Genomic DNA, 21,157 nt, shown 5'->3' with positions numbered 1-21,157 from the left:
TCAAATGTGTGATTCTGTTTTCCTGACTCCTGTACTGCATTAGAGCCAATGGCAGAGCATCTATCCAGTTTTTCCCTGTTTCATTGCAAATTTTGCTTATTTTAGCCTTAAGGGTCCCGTTTGCTCTCTCCACCATTCCTTGGGATTGAGGGTGATATACGCATCCAAACTTCTGCTTTATTCGGAGTGCCGAGAGTGTCTCTCTCAGTGCCCTTCCTATAAAAGCAGATCCATTGTCTGAACTTAATTGCGTGGGTATACCAAATCTTGGGATAATTTCTTTTGACAGGAAGTTAATCACCGTTCCAGATCCTTGATCTATGGATGGCGTTGCTTCTATCCATCTGCTGAATCTATCAATAATCACTAGCATGTATCTTTTCCCTCTTACCACCTTTCCCATATCCACATAGTCCATGCATAGATGTTTAAATGGTCCTTCAGGAATGGGTATATGCCCTATTGGGGCAGTAATGCCCTTCCTGATGTTATTCTGAGCACACACCTCACACTGACTTAGTATGTAGTCAATCGAGTTTTGCAGGTATGGTGACCAGAATCCTTCCTCCTTGATCTTTCTAGCCACTTCTCCTCTTGCACAGTGGTCCACTCCATGCGCTTCGCTAATTAGTACGGTTAGTAATGATGTGGGTGCTATGACCAATCCCTCCCCATTTCTCCATATCCTGTCCTGTTGTCCCTGTAGTGCTCCTCTATCTTTCCACATTGCCTTTTCAGCTACAGAGGTTTCCTCCTGTAACTGTGCTACATCCTCTAATGTGATATGAGGTTCGATATCCCCCGTACCTGGCCCTGGGTGCGGCCTTGCTATTTCTACTGGGGCTATCGTAGCCTCAATGCATCCTGACGCTTCTTTAGCTGCCTTGTCGGCTTTGGTGTTTCCCTGTGTGACGCTGTCTGCTCCCTTTTTATGCGCCTGACACTTAATTATGGCTAATTCCCTTGGACCCATCATGGCCCTTATTAAAGCCCTGATTTGACCTTCGTGTTGTATTGGTCCTCCTCCGCTTTTCATAAATCCCCTTTGCTTCCATATTGCCCCGAACAGATGGCAGACCCCGTGGGCATAGGCCGAATCAGTATAAATTTCCAATGCTTCCCCGTTTGCTAGCTCACATGCTCTGGTCAATGCTTTAAGTTCTGCCAGTTGGGCTGAACAGGGCTGTTCACATTTCTCTGCTTCTATGACTTCAAGTGTTTCCCCTTTCTGTTCAACTATGGCATAGCCTGCGTGGTTTCCTAAGTGATCCCTGTAACATGAGCCATCTACATACAGTGTCCTTTTCCCTTCTGTCACTAGTCCCTCTGCTCTTAAATCTTTTCTCAGTTTCATAAATGTTTTTGCTTCTTTTAAGCATTCATGTTCTTCTCCTTCATGAGGTAATGGCATGTAATCAGCTGGATTTACTCTGTTGCACTTTATTATCGTGATATCTGGAAATGTGGTTAGCATTCGATAATGATGGATCCTAGCAGGTGTCAGCACAAATTTTCCTTGCTCAATCAATTCAGCTACCTTATGGTATACATGTATGTTTATCGGATATCCCATTGTGACCGTGGCTGCCTTTTCGTACGCCCACCAAGCTGCTGCCAGGCCTTGATAGCACGGAGGGTATCCCATTGCTACGTCGTCTAGCTTGGTACTGTAATATGCTACAGCCTGCCTTCGTCTCCCCTTGCAATTTTCCTGCATTAACATTGCTGTAGCAAATCCGGCTTCTCTGTTACTCACAAATAAGTCAAAGGGTTTGTCATAGGTCGGTAAAGCCAAGGCTGGTGCCTGTGCCATTTCTCTCTTCACATTTTCAAATGCGCCTGAAGCATCTTTATCCCATTTTAGTTTGGCTTTTAATTCGTCACACCCTGCCTCCTTCATTATCTTTCGTAGTGCCTGCGTTTTTTCGGCATAGCTTTCCACCCATTCTGAACTGAATCCTGTCATTCCCAAAAATGTCATCATTTGTCCCACCGTCTGTGGTTTCGGAACTTTTAGTACTGCTTCTATTTGCTGTGAAGCTATCTCCTTCTGTCCTGCTGATATTTCTCTCCCCAAGTATTCTACCTTTTTCTGGCACAGCTGCAGCTTTTTCCTGGAAACTTTATGGCCCCCTTCTGCTAGTCTTTTCAATAGTTTTAAACTATCCTTCCTGCATTGTTCTTGTGTTCCTGTGCATAATAATAAATCATCCACATATTGTATCAGTGTTCCTTCCAACTGTATTCCTTCTAAATCTGCTCTCAACACCTGATTGAATACATGTGGGGAATGTTTAAATCCTTGGGGCATCCTATTGTATGTGTATTGTTTCCCCTTGTACGTAAATGCAAAGAGATACTGACTTTCTTGAGCTAGTGGCACACTAAAAAATGCCGAACATAGGTCTATTACAGTAAACCATCTACTTTCAGGTGGTATATTTGTCATCAAGGTATAAGGGTTTGGAACCTCTGCTGGCATATCTTCCACTACCTCATTAATTGCCCTTAGGTCATGCACCAATCTCCATTTTTCTCCGTCCGCCTTTTTCACTGGTAGTAGCGGTGTGTTACACCTGCTCCGGGTTTCTTTTAATACCCCTGCTTCTATCAATCCCTTAATCGTCCCTCTAATTCCTTCAATTGCTTCTGTCTTGATTGGGTATTGCGGCCTATACGGCCCCTGACGTCCTATCTTTAATCTGACTTCAACTGGATTAGCGTTTTTGACCCTCCCTACATCCGTGTCCTGTCTGGACCACAACTCCTGCGGGAGGGAGTTCAAATCCTGCTCTAACCTCTCTCTCCACTCCAGTTCCTGTTTCTCGATTTGCACTCCTATTGTTATCTGCTTCGGTTTCCCAAGCATTTTAACATCCAAAATTATTTTCGTCATTTGTCCATTGCTGGACGTCCAAATATCTACATTGTCTGTCTGGACAAATTCTAAATCTTGTGCTCTCAACACCATTGGTCCTAGGTCTTTTGATCTGTATCCCGGATTCACTTTCAATGTGACATGTGGCTCCGCCCCAGATACAGAGAACCATTTGTTAACCCATTCATTCCTAACAATTGTGAGGGCTACTCCCTCTAGTCCGATTAAAATACTTCCTGACTTTATTTCCTGTTCTCGTCCTGCCTCCCTTTCCCATTTCTCCTGTATCTCAGGTTCCTGCCCTTCATCAAATATCATTGTACTGTGTAATTCTGTTCTTGGCCATTTGGCTTGTGGAACCCAAGTGTTTATAAGCTTTCCCCAAACTTCCCATATCTGTTTTTTAACTTGTTCCTCTATATCTCCCAACCAATATACATTAACCCCTTCCTTTCCTGGTATTTCAAGTGGATACATTCCCATCAAATCAATTCCTTGTTCAGTGCATTCTAATTTCAGTCCTAAACCTAGGATTGCATCCCTTCCCAATAGATTTAAAGGAGTTTTATCACATACTAAAATAGGTACATGGGTTGTCTTATTTCCAATGGTAACAGGCACCGGCGTCGTCATTCGAGCTAATGTTACTTTCCCCGAGAACCCCACAGTTTTTACAAACTGGTTTGACAATGGTAAGTGATCCGCATATTTCGTTTGCATGCACGTACATGTGGCGCCGGTGTCTATCATCATGGGGACCTCGATCCCTCCTACTCTAACGTTAACTATAGGTTCCTGCTCTGCAGTTTCTGTTATCTGTACGTACTGTCCTACCATTTCGGGGTTCTCTGGGCCTCCCTATGGGGAATTCTGATGGTTTACCGGCCCTTGAAACATCGGGATGCTGTTTGGCGATCCTTGGATCAGTTGTTGGCCTGTCTGCTGCTGGTTTTCTCCCTGTCTGGGGAAATTCCGCGGGCAATTCCTTTTTATGTGCCCTGCCTCCCCGCACCCCCAACACACACCTGAAGGGCCAGGCAGTGGTCCCTGTCTCGGAGTCTGATGATTAACCTGTCCCTGTCCTCTCTGATTCTGATAGGGTGGCCTACCACCTCCCTGTCCTTTCCCATTTCTATTCCAGTCAGTCTGACTTTGCAGGGCGTATGGGTTTTGATAATTTAGGCCATAGGCTCCTGGGTTCATGGACAGTGGGAAGGCAGAAATGTTATAGGTTACGACGGGCTGGCCTCCATCTCCGCTCCCCCCTTTGATTAGTGCAGGTATTTCCTCTGGCTTTTGCTCCACCATCATTGGTGCTATTTTTCTGGGTGCGAGATCCTCTTTTGCCTTCAGTTTATCCTTGCTTTTGATCTCCTCCAACTGTGCCTGAAGGAGTTTACGTTGTACCTCCTTCAGCTGTTTGTCTGCATTCTTTTCATCTTTGCGATGTCTCTCTACTGCATGGGCAACATAATCCACAAACTCTCGGTAATTTTTTGAGTCCAAGCCCACCACTTCCTCCAGCCTTGTCTTAGCTGGGGCTGGCAAGCCCTCTAGGATTGCAGCCCGGAACATGGAGTTGGTCAGTGGGTCTATTAAAATGTCCCTCTCCGTGTCCCTTCTCCACCTTTTTAATTGATTCTCCACATACACCGCTGCATTCTCCTCCTCACCCAGTGGCTCTCCCTTTAGGGTTTTTACATCCATTCGATTGGGGTACATATCCCGCAGTGCCTGCCAGATGTCTTGGCGGTACTGGTCCATTAGTATCCCATCCACCGCTGGGTCATAAGCTGCGGTCGGGATGCCAGCACGTCTCATTACTTCCGCCATTTGGTCCATTCCTAGCACCTTTGTCAGGAGAGCTTTGATGTCGCCCAGTGCCATCCTTTTTCCCACCATCCCTGCCTCCAACTGTCCAATCCACCTTCCAGCCCCATCCAAAATATTGGGTAATTCATTAATTAAATTAGGCAAATCCTGACCTGACCAAGGGATATACTGCGGTCTGCCACCCTTCAGAATCACCGGGAATACCCTTTTCCCTCTCCTATCCACATCTGGAAACTTTACAGGTGGGTGCCTTTCCCACCTTGATTTTCTTTGCACCCCTAACACTGATTGCCTCCCTTCGTCTTCACTACTCTCTTCTGTTTCTCCTTCCGTCTCTCTCGCCATTCTACCTTCCTCTGGGTGCTTCCACCTCCATCCTTGTGATGTCTCACTTGCATACTCGCAAAAATCATTTCCTGTTTTCCCCTCATATTTATTTCTAACATTTTCTCCTCCCTCTTCTCGTTCTTTTTCCTTTTCCATTACCTTCTTTGCCCATTCCAAAAGTTCTACCACCTTTACTTCATCCTCTAACTCCTTCCTCCTTTCCCCTTCTTTTGCTCGTTTTATCCTTAATCTTATAGTTCTTTATCATTCCCTTCTGGTCCTCACACCTCTCTATGGACCATGTGCCTTCCTCCGGCCACTGTGTATTGGTCTTATTTGTTCTTTTGGCCCATTTTTTAGAGACGTGTTCTATATCTCCCCTAAGGGCTGGGAACTTATCCCCTAACATCTCCACTGGTGTCTTAACTTGGTGCGCCATTACTCATCTTTTTGGATCACTGTCGCAATTTTTGTCACTTAGTCTGTCAGAGTTAGGTATCACAGTGATTATTACTTGCTGTATTGTTTTTCCGTGCTCAGTCCCCTGTTTACCTTTCCTTTGGATTTCTTTTGCCAATATCTGTAATTCTAACCGGGGTCCTGATATCCACTTCCCCGTAGTCCCCTGTCCCGGCACTATCTTCCTCTCCCGGGCCAGAGGGTAGTAGGTTTTCACTTGCTCGTCTATGTGTATAAGAATCCTGTATCGGTCAGATCCCTTTATTAATTTCTCTAGGGTTTCCAATTTTATTTCGTCTATCCAATTCCTATCGACTACTCTTTCCCAATTTACATACGGCCACTCATTCTTTATCTCCTCTAAGTTAATTATGTGTGTAATCTTTTTCCAATCCAGTGTTGCTTCCGTTTTTGTTATTATTCAAAGATTAGTTATTTTCAATCTTGTCACCAGGCAGTTTTGTCAGGGTAATTTTTCAAGTTGTTAGTTATTACCCTACCTATATTCCGACTCTCTCTCTTATTTCTGTCCTTCACGCTGTTTTCTCAGACCAGTTTGTTCAAATTGGTCTTTTACTTCCTCTATTCTAGCTGCTACTCCCCTTTCCTGTGGTTAAAATCCACTCCTGTGCTTTTGACTACTGTACTAGGTCAGAGAGCGATCTCTCACTGATCTCTCTCCCTCTCGGTTGACGTCCCTTACCCGAGGTCCTGGGTAGGTTTGGACTGGCAGGTTTTCCCACACTTACTCTCTTCTGGGCAAGTCGTGACCTGAAAAACCCGCTCCAAACCGCTTGACTTAACCTAATTGCATTACTTTAGCTTTCGGCCTTTTTCCCGTCTCACTTTTTACCCATTCACAGACAATACAGTATTCGCAGCGCGCTTTTGCATGCAAAAATTCTGCTCTTCAGATCAGACTCAGTCTCTCAAAAATTTTTACACAATTTGGTTTTACCTGTGCAGGATATCTTTTTGGGTTGGGGAGATCCAGGACCAGCAGAGAGCCGGGCGCACCGGGCCTCGAGAAAACCCCTTTCTGACAACAAGGATTTACATGCATGCAAGTCTGCTTACCTTGTTGACAGAAGGCCGGCTGGGGACTTCTCGGTTCCGGTCGGACCACCGTCTCCGCCACTCCTTCCAGATGCTTTTCTGGGCGATCTCTCACCAACCCTGCTAAGCAGCGCCAATTTTGTCGTGGTTCCCCAGGACGACAATTCGTTCACATCGGTTTAAAACAGAGAGTCTGAGCAGCGATCTTTCAAGCAAAAGACTTTATTTCTCAGCACAAGAGACAAAGCCGGGAGCGTCCGGAACACTCCAAAGAGCCCTTGGGCTTACAGTCTTTTATGTACATTTCAGCTCCCTATCTCAAGATTCTTATCTTACTTTTATTGCCTGTCCTTGGTTCTCATCTTACTTTAGACCCTTTATCTGTTGTATTGGCAATTAGTCGTTCCCTGTTATATCTCTGTGTCTCTTAAATCATGGTGGTTATGGCTCTTACCTTTATCTGACCTTTTCTGCTTGTACTATAATCGTAGTTTTGTTGATTTAGGCCGAAAGTGTTAGAAAGGACATTCTCTCTGCTGATTTTATGGTTTTATGGTCCACTATTAAGTTGAACCACCGAGCAGTCTTCCTTGTTTTCTTAAGTGACTATTGTCTGCTTTCCTTAATTAGTGATTGCTATATTACTTCTCTAGTTCCTCCACTTTGATCATATCGACTACACTTGATTATATTAGTTCACACGAAGTTACTTTAGGTTATATACCCATCTCACTACTCACCTAAATCTGCTATATCATTTTACTAAAACCTGTGAATCTGAATTTCATACCTAGCTCATACAATATCTAATACAATTTCCCTTACAAGTGAATCTGAATTTCATACTAAACTCATACAATTTCCCTTACATCAGCAAACCTGAAAATCGAATCGGAGGGAAATTTGGCCGCACAGTCATAAGTATATAAGGAGTATATTAGGGGGCTGAGAACACAGCCTTGTGGGGCACTGGTGTTGAGGATGATCATGGAGGAGGTGTTGTTGCCTATCCTTACTGATTGTGGTCTGTGAGTTAGGAAGTTCAGGATCCAGTTTCAGAGGGAGGTGCCGAGGCCCAGGCCATGGAGTTTGGAGATGGGTTTCTGGTTCACTAATGTCCTTTAAGGAAGGAAATCCGCCATCCTTACCTGGTCTGGCCTACATGTGACTCCAGGGTCACAGCAATGTGATTGACTCTCTACTGCCCTCGGTCTCTCAGGGATGGGCAATAAATGCTGGCCATGTCCCATGAATGAATAAAAAGCTTGTGAATGCCCATAAGTGCCTGCACCATGGACTGCACTTCTATGATTCTATATAAGAAGTCAGCTTAATTAGGGAGTATGAGGTTTAGGGATCGGATGATCATATCTAAGGGGTGAGGGGGGGTTAAAGGGGATGACCATTGTCAGGGTGTGAGAGACTGTGAACATTGCAGAGGGGTGAGAGTGGGTGGTAAACAATTTTGTGCGTAAGGGAGGGGGTGAGCACTGCTGTGAGTTAACATTGCAGGGATGAGGACATTGTCAAGGTGCGGGGGGACATTGGGTGAGGGGGGCATTATTGGGGTGAGGGGGGAATTGTCAGGGGTGTGGGGGACATTAGGTGAGGGGGGCATTGTTGGGATGAGGGGGGGCATTGTTGGGGTGAGGGGCATTGTCGGTGGTGAGAGGGGCATTGTCGGGGTGAGAGGGGCATTGTCGGGGTGAGGGGGGAATTGTCGGGGTGAGGGGGGAATTGTCGGGGTGAGGGGGCCAGTGTCGGGGTGAGGTGGGGACAGTGTCGGGGGTGAGGGGGGACAGTGTCGGGGGTGAGGGGGGACAGTGTCGGGGTGCGGGGGGGTGAACATTGTCGGGATGAGGGAGTGCAGATAGTGTCGAGGTGAGGGGGTGCAGATAGTGTCGAGGTGAATGGGAGGAGTTAGTGCTGTCAGTGGGGTAAGGCTGTGCAGTTTCAGGGCTGATTGCTCCATTTGAAACAATGTAAGTCAATGAAATGAAACCAGACCTGAGGGAGGGTGGGTGGAATTTTCTGTTTTCTTTTCAAAATGTTGGCTCAAGTGAGAAACGTGGTGTGTTGCCTGCCTTGCGGGTTTTTTACATCATATACTCCACCAGGAAGTGAGAGAGACCACCCCCCAGGCAACATCGGGTCCACCCCAAAGGCAACATCGGGCCTACCCCCCCGGACTCGACTTAACAGTGTGCCCCTGGAGGATTCCCTTTGCCTGCTTCACGTTGGTCCAGTACAGACCAAAATGATGTCACGTTGGTGAGGGGAGAGATCTGAATGTCGGGGGGGGGGGGGGGGGGGGGGGGGGGGGGGCGGCGGTGGTATAACAGGGAAGCCCTCTAATCATATTCAAATGTTTTTAAATGGGGTTCCTGTCATTGCATGGTGGGAACCTCATTATAGCGTGAGGTCGGCAGGGACAATTGCAGCGCGAGATCTCGCCGGCGAGAATCTGGTTTTTGTGCACATGGCTAAAGGGGGTGTGAAATCTCAGTATGTGTATCCAGTTTATGAGAAGTAAAGGGGGGTGTGCTGCACTGGAATTAAGCTCAACACTTTGCCTCCTGATAAAAACCTGGTAAGTGAGCACTTCAAAATCGCAGTCAGTGTCGAACGCTCGCTCTCTGATACTGACCAGAAAATCTGGGCCAGTGAGTGACTGTTTCCCACACAGTGTGACCCACATTTCAGCCTGACAGCAGATTCAGAAAACCACAGGGAAAATCCTACCCCCAGTGTCTTGTTCAGTGCCAGCACCATTGGTGCGCAGACAATAAATTAGTGGAACGTTGTCAAAATATGATCTTGTTCCCTTAGCTATGCATAGAATTATTACATAGTGATGATCCTGCCATGCTTAATGTTAATATTGTGTCAGACACCTCCGCAGTGAAGGTAATCATGTTTGCTTTGATGTACAAAAGGATGGCAAAATAATTTTTAACAAAAAGCACAATACTGCGGAACATGATCAAAACACTCCAGGTAAGGCAACATCTGAAGAGAAAAGAAATATGTTATGCTCAATGTTACATTCATCTGAAAAGAGTCCGTGACCTAAAACATATACCTCACCATTTTTCTTATTCCCTCAGATCGACCTACTGTTTAATATTATCTGTAGGAAGGCAGTATTTCAGTACAGTAGGTTCATCCATTTCTAAATTTTGCAGATTAAGAAGAATTCTAAAACAGTTACTTTTAAAGGCTTTATCAAACAGCTGTGTTTTATAAAGATGACACTCTACACTGAAGTCTGATAGTACAGGGATAACAAGTTGTCGTTTGAATTCAGCTGTAAAAGTTTAAGTATTGGTGTCACAAGAAGGCTTACATTAACACTGTAATGAAGTTACTGTGAAAATCCTCCAGTCGCCACACTCAGACGCCTGTTTGGGTTCACTGAGGGAAAATTTAGCATGGCCGATGTGCCTAACCAGCACGTTTTTTGGACTGTGGGAGGAAACTAGAGCACCCAGAGGAAACCCATGTAGACAGAGGGAGAGCGTGTAGACTCCACACAGACAGTGACCTAAGCTGGCAATTGAACCCGGGTCCCTGGCGCTGTGAGGCAGCAGTGCTAACCACTGTGTCACTGTAACTTTTTGGTGATTAAAATGAATTCTAATCTTATCTGCATGCTGTAGTTTGCCTCTATGGTGGGGAAGTTGGTGGAGCCAATCATTAAAGAGGAAATAACTGAATACTTGGAAAAACAAACTCAATTTCCCAGTGTCAGCCAATCCTCTATCCAAGCCAAAATTCTACCCTCAACCCCCAGGATTTAAACTTCTGATCAATCTTTTATGTGGCGCCTTATCAAATGCCGCCTTGAAGTCCAGATATGCCACATCCACAGGTTCCACATTATCCACCTTGTTGGTTACATCCTCAAAGAACTCCAAGTTTGTCCAGGATGACTGGCCCTTCATAAAATCGTACTGACACTGGTGAATTGAGCTTCGTTTTTCCAAGTGACCAGTTATCTCCTTAATGATTGAATAAGAAAGGCAAATGGAATCTTGGCATTTCTTGCAAAATGATTAGATTTTAAAAGTAAAGAAGTGTTGTTACAATTGTATAGTTGTTGATGAGACCACACTTTGACTATTGTGTGCAGATTTGGTCTTACTTCTTGAGTAAGCATGTGATGGCACTGGTGGCAGTTCAGAGGAGGTTCACCAGATTGATTCCAATGGGCTGTTGTACGAGGAGCGGTTGAATAGCTTGGGTTTGTACTCACTGGAGTTCAGAAGAATGAAGGGGGAATCTGATTGAGGTAAATCAAATGCTGAAGGAGATTGACAAGGTGGACATTGAGCAGGTGTTCCTCCTTGTGAGACAATATAGAACAAAAGGTCATCGATATAGAATGAGAGGAGGTAGAATGAGATGAGGAGAAACTACTTCTCTCGGAGGGTTGTGAATCAGTGGAACTCACTGGCCCAGAGTGCAGTGAATCAGTGGAACTCACTGCCCCAGAGTGCAGTGAAGGCAGAATTAATCAACAGATTCAAGAAAGAGGTAGATATGTTTCTGATGAACAGTTGGATAAAGGGAGCAGGCAGGAAAGTGGAGTTGAGACCAGGATAAGATCAGGCATGAACTTGATAAACGGTGATTGGGCTCGAAGAGCTGAATTGCCTAATCCCACTCCTGGTTCCCATGTTCAATTCACTCAGAAGATCATGGGCCTGAATTTTACTTTCCGAGGTCAGGCAGACACCCAATCCGAATGCAGGTAAATTTGTGAGAAATGATGTTGTGCACGTGCCCCAGTGTCATTGTGGATTTTGTGCAATATTGAGGTTGGCAGGTGCGTGCGGGAGCCAGAGTCATACCCGCCGACAATTAAAGGGCCAATTATGGCCATTAAAATGACCGTTGACTGAGATTTTATGTTGTCTGCAATTTTGCACTCTTGCATCGGCAAAAGGGGCAGACGGGCCACAGGTTTATATCGATTTCTCATTTAGGGGCAGGATAAAAGGCCTCCAGAGCACAAGCACATTCTGTTATTTGTGATTTTGCTGCTGTCATATTTACGAGTGTTGCCAGGTTACCTTTTAATGATTGTGTTGGCTTTCTTGGCTTGGGCTAAAGGGATCAAGGGATATGGGAGGAAGTGGGGTGATCAGGATATTGAATTCAATGATCAGCCATGATCAAAATGAATGACGGGGCAGACTCGAAGAGCCAAATGGCCTACTCCTGCTTCTAGTTTCTCTGTTTCTATGTTCCAAGCTGATTCACCTACAAATCTGTGCCAAAGTTCTAACAAAATAGATCAGTCTGCATAAACCATGGGGAACATTGATGCTCACTAAAGATGATTGCCTTGGAAATCCATAGCCATTTTGGCACTTTGCCTTTGTAATTAATTGGGAACGGCAGGGTGAAGTTGAGCTGAGGGTAGGGGCTCCCTGATTGTCAAATTCTCCATGAGTCAGGCTTTCATTATGACTCAGCATACAGATGGTGCTGGGTTGTCATCGGTGTCCCAACCAATCCAGCAGTAGACATACAATACCCTGTGTCATTAAAAACGGTTTTACAAAAGGGTTTCCACTACAAAAGTGAACAACCACACTTTGTTTTCAGCCCCCCGTGCCTCTTCCCTCACATTGTCCTGCCCACCACACCACTGGCCCTAGCTGTGCCACCTCAGCCAGGCAGTCTGAGCTGCTGCAATAGCAGGTAGGCCAGATTCACCCTTGATGGCATTGGGTGTCCACCACATTGGAGCATTCAGCTGTCTGGCGGTCAGTGGGTTATGGTTTCAAGTCCCACTCCAGAGGGTTGAGTGTGTTGGCTTACAATCCTGAGATTGTGCTATACTGCCGCTGGTGCCAGTGTTCAGGTGAGACGTTAACCTGAGACCACTCCTACCTTCTCAGGTGAATGTAAAAGACCCAACATTGCTGGCCATGAGAGCTTGCTCTGTGCAGATTGGCTGGCTAGCAGATTCTCCACATTATATCAGTGACCACACTTCAAAGAGCGACAAGGCTCTCTGGGACATGCTGAAGTCATGAAAGCTGCTGGAGAAATGTTTATTCATTATTTTTACTTCCTTCACTGATGTAAGTGGATGAAGAGCACCCCCTCCCCCATCCCGGACCCCGGGCTTCCTCATTGCCACAAGGTTTAATTGGATCAGTGGCAGATGATGGGCAGGACCTGTAAATGTTCAAGGCATATTTCAGAGCTACTGAATACAAATATATTGGGCGGAATTTTCTCGTTTCACCCGCCACGGGAATCGTAGCGGGGGCGGGGGGAGGGGGAGTGGGGGCGGACCATGCAAAGGTCCATTGATATTGGGCAGGAATTTCTGGCCTTGGCCGAGCGCGGCCGGAAAATCCCGCCCATTGAGTTGGTGAAGGTTTTCGTCAGGATCACTTCCTGGCTGCTAAACTGCAGTAATTAAATTTGTTTCCGTGTTGTAGGAGCTACCTGTTTTTCCCACAGGAAGTTTAATTGAAGTTGCCAAAGTCCTGGAGGGTACCATTGAACTCAGTGCCGGAATTGTTCCCATCACTGCCTGTACGTCAGGCCACCCAGAAGACGCATTTCACCCTGGAACGGTTCTTAATTTGCCACCCAGCATGAAACCGCACTGAGGACACAATCTCGCCCAGGGGGAGATTCCAGATCCACTCCTGGGTCTGCTAACTTTGCATGTGCGCCAAGCATGAAAATTCCGGTCCAGTATTAATCCCGTAGTTAAACATATATTGCCATTGTTTTATTGAGAAAAATATTCTGGCCCTTTTCCTGTCTTTGTTGTTTGAAGCCAATAACAATTGTAGACCATAACTGGAGAAGTAAGGATGACCAAATGTCACCAATCACACAGTGTGAATGCCAATTCAAAAGAAGTTGACACGCTGCTGTCAACTAAATGTGGTCTATACACTTTGTTCCACTGGTGACAATTTAACATAATTAACTAAGCTGAAGGCACGAAAGAAACAACTGGCATTTATATCGCACAGTCTCAGATTAACACACTTCAGAGGCAATGAAGTATTTTTGAAATGTGGTCATTTCAAAATACAATAGAGGAAAATGGAGCAGTTAATTTGTGGACAGCAAGGCACCACAAAACATAACAGGCCGTTAAATCCCTTCTAACAGCATTTGTAATGAGATGCATAGAAGCTTGGATACTGGAAGTTCCTCAAGTCATGTCTCAAGATTTTTACAACCACCAGTGAAGGCAGATGAGTTTGCAATTTTAATATCTCTTCCAAAACAGTGGTTTTCTCAGCGAGGCTTGTATCCAAAACCTTGGACTTGGAGGTAAGACTGCTACCATTGAGCTGAGGCACACATGTGATCCTGGAGTCTCTCCCAAATAATGTGTAACTCGCTTTTTGATACAATAGTGTCAAGCCATCCACCATCGACAAGGCACAAATCAGGCACACTTGCCTGGATGGATGCAGCTCCAACAACACTCAAAAAGCTTGACACCATCCAGGACAAGGCAGCCCGCTTGATTGGCACCACATCTACAAACATTCAATCCCTCCACCACCAACACTCAGTAGCAGCAGTGTGAACTATCTATAAAATGCACTGCAACAATTCACCAAAGATCCTTAGACAGCACCTTCCAAACCCATGACCACTTCCATCTAGAAGGACAGGGGCAGCAGATAAATAGGAACGCCACCACCTGCAAGTTCCTGACTTGGAAATATCTCACCGTTCCTTTGCAGTCGCTGGGTCAAAATCCTGGAATTCCCTTCTTAATGGCATTATGGGTCAACCCACAGAACATGGAATGCAGCAATTCAAGAAGGCAGCTCATCACCACCCTCTCAAGGGCAACTAGGGATGGGCAATAAATACTGGCCAGCCAGTGATGCCCATGTCCCACGAATGAATAAAAAAAAGTCTATATTTGTGGTGCGGGAGGAAAAAACTGGATTATCAGAAGCGAGCACTAATATCATTGAAATTCAGAAAAAATATACCGGTGGATATGCAGTCTTATTTGAAGATGTTCTGCTTTCGGATGACCAGAATGAAATGTAATGGGTGAAGATTTTGGGTGAGATTTTCTGGCCCCTCTGGCATGTTTCCCGCCAGCGGGAGGTGGCGCGTTGTTTGCCAGTGGTGGGATTCTCTGGACCCGCCACTGTCAATGGGAATTCCCATTGACATCACCCCATGTTGGCGGGAAACCCATGGGTGGGGCTGCACTGCTGGCGGGACCCGAGAATCCCACCAGCCTAAACAGCCAGAAAATTCCAGCCTTTATCCTTTATTAAACAATATCAGCCTTGGTCCCACAGGGATGTAATCCTTGGTGAAGTTGTCAGTGCTGGAGAATGGTCATGTCAAGTTTTCCATTGTTCTTTCTCCAAAGATCAACATTAAAACAGGAGATCATTAATGTCCAGGCCTCATTGTAGATTCCCTGCAGTACAGAAAGAGGGCATTTAGCCTATTGAATGTGCACCGACTCTTCGACAGAGCATCTTTACCCAGACCCACTCTCCTACCCTATCCCCATAACCCCATGTATTTACCTGGCTAATCTACCCAACCTACACATCCTGGAACACTAAGGCCCTGATTTTACTGGCACACCCGCCCTAGAATCGAGGCGGGTGAGGCTCACAGGACAGCTGGCCTCAGGTGCGATCTTATGAGCTTCGGGTGGGCGTGCCGGTAAAATTTCAGGTTTTGGGTCAATTTCGCATGGCCAATCCACCTAACCTACACGTCTTTGGACTGTGGGAGGAAACTGGAGAACGTGCAAACTCCACACAGAAAGTCACCCAAGGCTGGAATTGAACCCGTGCACCTGGCACTGTGAGTTAGCAGTGCTAGGTGCACAGCCATGACTGGCTCAATGAAAAGGTTTGAATCTTCTGGATGATGTAGATTGTGAGGGCCACTTTGCTGTGTACTAATAGCACTGACACAGGAATGAAGTACCTAGAACCAGATGGGACAGTGGGCATGGGGATGGGCGGGGGGGGGGGGGGGGGGGGGGATTTTGAAAAGACATTGATGCCAAGTATGCCAACGAGCAGGGTTGCCCAAATTACAGTTCTGCATGCAGGGAAAAAGCCAGCGCCAGCTTCAGCAAACATGGCAAAGGTCGGAAATCAGGTCATGAAAACAACAAGTAGTTCAGGGAAGTTGGGTTGGATGGGAAGGAAAAATTCAGCATGTGCACCTGGTGAAGAAAGACTGTATGGGAGGAGTCATTAGCATGCATTCTGAGATTCCGATCTGTCAATGAGGGCAGGAAACTTCCACAGGTGCAGAATTCAATAAAAATAGGAAAGAGAGTCTCAGATTCCTAAACCAAACCTCAGCAATAGAACACACAAACCCTTGAGTCCCTAACAGAGGGTTGACTAGTGTTGAGAGATATTGTGAAAGGGATTTCTAACCCTTTATTTATTTGCGATGCTAGTTATAGTTTGCTAAATTGTGTATATCATTCATATCTTGATTGCAATTTTTAGGTGTAATGGTAGGGATTTGTGTAACCAAAACAGCCACTCTTTTTTTTTAAAAAAACATTTTTGAATGGTTTTGCTGGATGTTTTGCATTGGTGATCTAATTGGTAACTTTTGCTCATACTATAATGAATGAAGGTAATGGAGTCCCAAGATAATAGCTGACTGCTTAAGAATGGAATGGAATCACGTTTGGTTCCAGGTCCATCATGGTGACAATTTGATGTTGGCCAGGAGATGAGTGGGACATTTGAACAAGGCTAACTGAAAGCTCCTGATGTAGATCACTGAGCAGACCCTTCAAACCCAACGTAGTGATTCAATAGAGTTTTCAATGAATAGAAAGGCAGGCATTGTTCCAGGTTGTGAGATTAAGGTGCACAACACATTGACCTCGATTAGACGCCACTTTCATTCTCATTAAAATTGGGCAGACTGTGTGGTCCCATCCGGTCTGGAGAAATGGAGTCAAATTGCCCTTTTTTCATCCTAATTCACTGTCTCAGGTGCAGACTAGTTCACACAGTAGTCTCCCAATATAGTTTTGAGAATGATTGATGACCTTCTGAAATAGGGGTGTTTGATATGAAGCCTTGAATTCAGCTGGGATGATGATAGAGATTGAAGACTGCAGATTGAAGTCACGTGAATATTGGTATTATAGGAGTACAAAAGGGATCACATGTTGGAGAGCGTGGGAGTTCTCCTGGAGTGTGAGCAGAGACACAGAATAATAGAGCTGCTCACTTTCTATTAGTGAACATCTATTGTTGTCAGTCCCTGGCTGCCAGTTAATGGAACCCACTTCGTCATAGATGTTCCAACAAATTGTTTGGTTAAAGTGGTGGAGTTGTTCAGAGTCCCCTTTCTTCATTGGTATCTGGTGACCCATGCTTTAAATGTACATTTCACAATATCCCTACAGTGCAGAAGGAGGCCATTCAGCCCATCATGTTTGCAAGAACTCTCTGACAGAGTATCTTACCCTCTCCCCCACCCTATCCCCATCACCCCACACATTTACCATTGGCTAATCCATTTAACCTAACCATCTTGGGACACTGTAGGGCAATTTACCATGGCCAATCCACTTAACCTGCACATCTTTGGTAAGTGGGGGGAAACTGGAGCACCCAGAGGAAACCCACGCAGACACGGGGAGAATGTGCAAAATCTACACAGATAGTCACCCAAGGCCAGAATTGAACCCGGGTCCCTGGTGCTGTGAGGCAGCAGTGCTAACCACTGCCACCATGCTGCCCTTCTGTGGACATTGTTGAAGGGATTGTGTGAGGCTATGATTTCTACTCCCCACATGATCAAATATCCTGCCAGTATTCGCTGTCAAGCCAGACACATAAATAATAACTATTGGTGTGGTGTATCTGAGGGTGATCACTGCTATGGAACTGTATCCTAACAAGGAGAAAGATCACAGTCTGAGGATTCAGGGTAGACCATTTAGGACAGAGATGAGGAGACATTTCTTCACCCAAAGAGTGGTGAGCCTGTGGAATTCATTACCACAGGAAGCAGTTGATGCCAAAACATTGAATGTATTCAAGCGGCGGCTGGATATAGCACTTGGGACGAATGGGATCAAAAGTTATGGGGAAAAAGCAGGATTAGGCTATTGAGATGGATGATTAGCCATGATTGTAATGAATGGCGGAGCCGGTTCGAAGGGTCACATGGCCTCCTTCTGCTCCTATTTTCTATGTTTCTATAAAGAAGAACCAGCAGAATTGTGGAAAAGATTTCAATAAAACTTGTTAGGTAAGTACCTCCAACAACATTAGATGGATATTCATATTATGAGCAACTCAAAAAACTGGATCTGAATCCTTAGCTGTCATTTCTTTTTAAAGTGCTATAATCCAGACCCTTAATGAACCAAATGTTTTATTGTTGTACAATTATAAACTAATTAAAATGTAAAATTTATTTTTGAACCATTATTTCGAGAAATACAGTCAGCAAATTGAATATCTTACAGGTCTTTTTCAGATAAGTATAATTGCCTTGTCAGTTGTTATTCTATTTACCTAATTAAAATAAGATGAAATTTTGTTTTAATTGCTTCATCGATTTTAACGAGCATCAGCTCAGCAAGCAGGTCAATTTATGTGCAACCTACTAACGGTATTTAGCAAAGCATAGACATTCTACACTGTATTACAAACTATCTGCCACGAACAAAGGGAGGAAAATAGAATTTGTTATCATAAATGTTTGAGCAAATGATATTCATAGAGTAGAGTTTAATTAATACGTGGTGCATCCAAAGGTTTAAGAGCCTAAAAGCACCCAATTAATACTCTTGTATAAATGTTCTTGTATGTTTAGGAAGTCAAAAGGTGTTTGATTGAAATAATTAAATTGTTTTAGTTGACTTGCGCTATTATGAAAGTCTATTTCACTGAGAAATTATTTTGCACGTAATGCAGATTCCAGGATAGAAGTACTTTGCATTGACAACGGAAGCCTTGCAGTTGTGACAGGCTAAATTTTCTACCTGTTCATGATGATGGGTGAAAAATGTAATCTTATGTTGAAGCGAAAGGTTGAGGTATTTCTGTAATAGAAATAAGACTCTTTACAGAAAGGCACACCAATATTTTTAATGAATTTTTAATTGGGGGTGGGAGTTAAAGCACTGACAAACTATAATTGAGCTTCGTTTTTTTTATTTCGATCACTGGCGAGGCTGGCATTTAGTGCCAGTCCTTAGCTTCTTTCAGAAAGTAGCAGTGGCCTTTCTTTTTGAATCAGGCTAAGTTTAAAAAGTCAACCACATTGCTGTGAGACTGGAGTTACATCTCGGCAAGAGAGCTGGCAAAGAAGCCAAGCTTGCTCCCCGAGGGGAAAATTGGGTTTTCACAACAAGGTGATAAGTTTGCGGTCACTCTTGCTGGGACCAGCTTTGTTTCCCAGATTTTTAATAAAACTAAATTCAGAATTTCCAGTTATCATGGTGGGATCTGAATTTCATTTTTTGGATTCTTGGTCCAGGGCTCCACATTTTTAAAAGAAGTAAATTGATTTTTGAGGGAAGGATTCCACATTAACAATTCAACTCAGTTTGGCTTGGGTCAATGTTTGTTGAAGTTGTTTACATCTGAAAATTTATTTCACCTCTGGGTTGCCAGTGCAGCAAACATTAAAGCTTGCAATATTTTTTCTTGGTTATCCTGTAGTGCCCATAAGCTAGAGCTACTAGAAGTAATAGGGAAATGCAGTTCAAAGAGAGGATCAAATGAAGTTTCCAAATTCTCGGTGATTGTACCATGAACTTTGCAATGGTGTAGGAGTAAATTACAATGCGGTCATCAATGTTATTTTCTCTGCATAATACACAGTCGCCGAAACCTTGCTGCCATTCATTCCGGCAGGATCTTATGGTCTTGCCGACAGTGCACCCCTGGCACGAGTTTCCCAGCATTGAGGGGTGCATTCAACGGGAAGTCCCATTGACTGCAGCGGGACTATAAGATCCCACTGCCAGCAAGTGGTGCATCGCCTCCCGCTGTCATGAAACATGGCACGGGGGAGAGGGGGTGTTTTATGTTCAGTTTTAAAGTCTTGCTTTAATTTTAAGACCTAGCCTACAGTGTGACAATGCAATATGACATCTTCACAATACGTATTGACAATATGTCATGGTCTTTTGAATTAATAGCATAGAACAAAGTCTTTTGGACCATAATGTCTGTGTCAGTTCTTTGAAAATGATTTACCTAATCTCATCTCTCTTCCCTTTTGAATTTTCCTTTTTGAAATGTATATCCGCTCTCCTTTTAAAAGTGATAATGAATTCTGCATTAATCATTGATTGTAGTAACGTATTCCATGTCCTATCAACGTTTTGTGTAAAAAAACAAAAATCCAATCTCGTCATTCTTTTTGTAATTAGCTTGAATTTCTAAATACAACTCTATTTGTAGTTGACAAAGGTCTTGATTTTTTTGATTTGATTTATTATTGTCACATGTATTAGTATACAGGGAAAAGTATTGTTTCTTGTGTGCTATACCGACAAAGCATACCGTTCATAGAGAAGGAAAAGAGAGAGTGCAAAATGTAGTGTTACAGTCATAACTAGGGTGTAGAGAAAGATCAACTTAATGCAAGGTAGGTCCATTCAAAAGTCTGATGGCAGTAGGGAAGAAGCTGTTCTTGAGTTGGTTGGTACGTGACCTCAGACTTTAGTATCTTTTTCCCGTCCGAAGAAGGTGGAAGAGAGAATGTTCTGGGTGCGTGGAGTCCTTGATTATGCTTGCTAAATTTAACATTGGTATGTTTTCAATATCACTTCTTGTCTAATTGATTGTGTTTAAATTATGTTTTCAATTAGGTCACCCTGCTCAACCAACCTCTCTCCATTACATGAACCCTTATCAACTTAATACTTATGCCATGGCATTGAAAGCCGTAGGAGAAATCATTCAGGACTATGACAGTGACAAGATGTTCCCAGCCTTAGGATTTGGTGCCAAGTTGCCTCCGGATGGGAGAATTTCACATGAATTTGCTTTGGTGAGATGATTTTTTTTTCAATTGTAGAGAAAGCATACATTGACGACTATTAACTAATTATTTTGCTTTCACTGTTGTTTAGAACATTTTACAGGTTTATTTGCTGGTTAATGGATCATTCAGTTACTCACCTAATTATTTGTGGGGGCAGATTACATCAGATACATAAAGTTAAAGACAGCTCTCTATATATTGACTGAAGGTCACCAGTCTGAAAATTAAGCTGTAATGAGGCACTTTCAGAGATTTCATTGAACCAGGGATTTATTGACAAGTCATATGGAGCAGCAGCATATTTGCAGCTAATTCTGGAGTATCTTTGCCTCGGAGAAACCCCTTCCTCTGGGGTGATTCCCTACTCGTGAGTCCCAATTGGTCACCCAGACCAGGTGGCCCTTACCCTGCTGTCTTTCCCTTAAAGGGGCAATCACTACTGAAGCCCATAACAGATGTGCTTAACTATTTTTGTGCTGATTTGGTTTGCTGTTCAAATATAATATATACACTACAACATATTTGGGACACTGATTCCCATTTTAGATCCGAACTGGTTGGGGGTCAAGAGAA

At 44.2% G+C, this 21,157-nt stretch overlaps 1 protein-coding gene across 2 annotated transcripts in view; it reads left to right on the top strand.

Annotated features, from left to right (window-relative positions):
- LOC144507907 (copine-8) overlaps positions 1-21,157 on the top strand; it is a 377,739-nt gene that overhangs the window by 316,678 nt on the left and 39,904 nt on the right. For both annotated transcript variants that reach the window (XM_078235393.1, XM_078235392.1), the window contains exon 15: positions 20,409-20,590. In XM_078235393.1, the coding sequence (XP_078091519.1) occupies positions 20,409-20,590 (182 nt within the window). The remainder of the gene's footprint in view (positions 1-20,408; positions 20,591-21,157) is intronic.

This window comes from Mustelus asterias, chromosome 19 (assembly GCF_964213995.1).
Source record: "Mustelus asterias chromosome 19, sMusAst1.hap1.1, whole genome shotgun sequence".
Lineage (NCBI taxonomy): Eukaryota > Metazoa > Chordata > Chondrichthyes > Carcharhiniformes > Triakidae > Mustelus > Mustelus asterias.
Note: the sequence above shows the minus strand (reverse complement) of the source record. Positions and strands in the feature narration are given on the sequence as shown.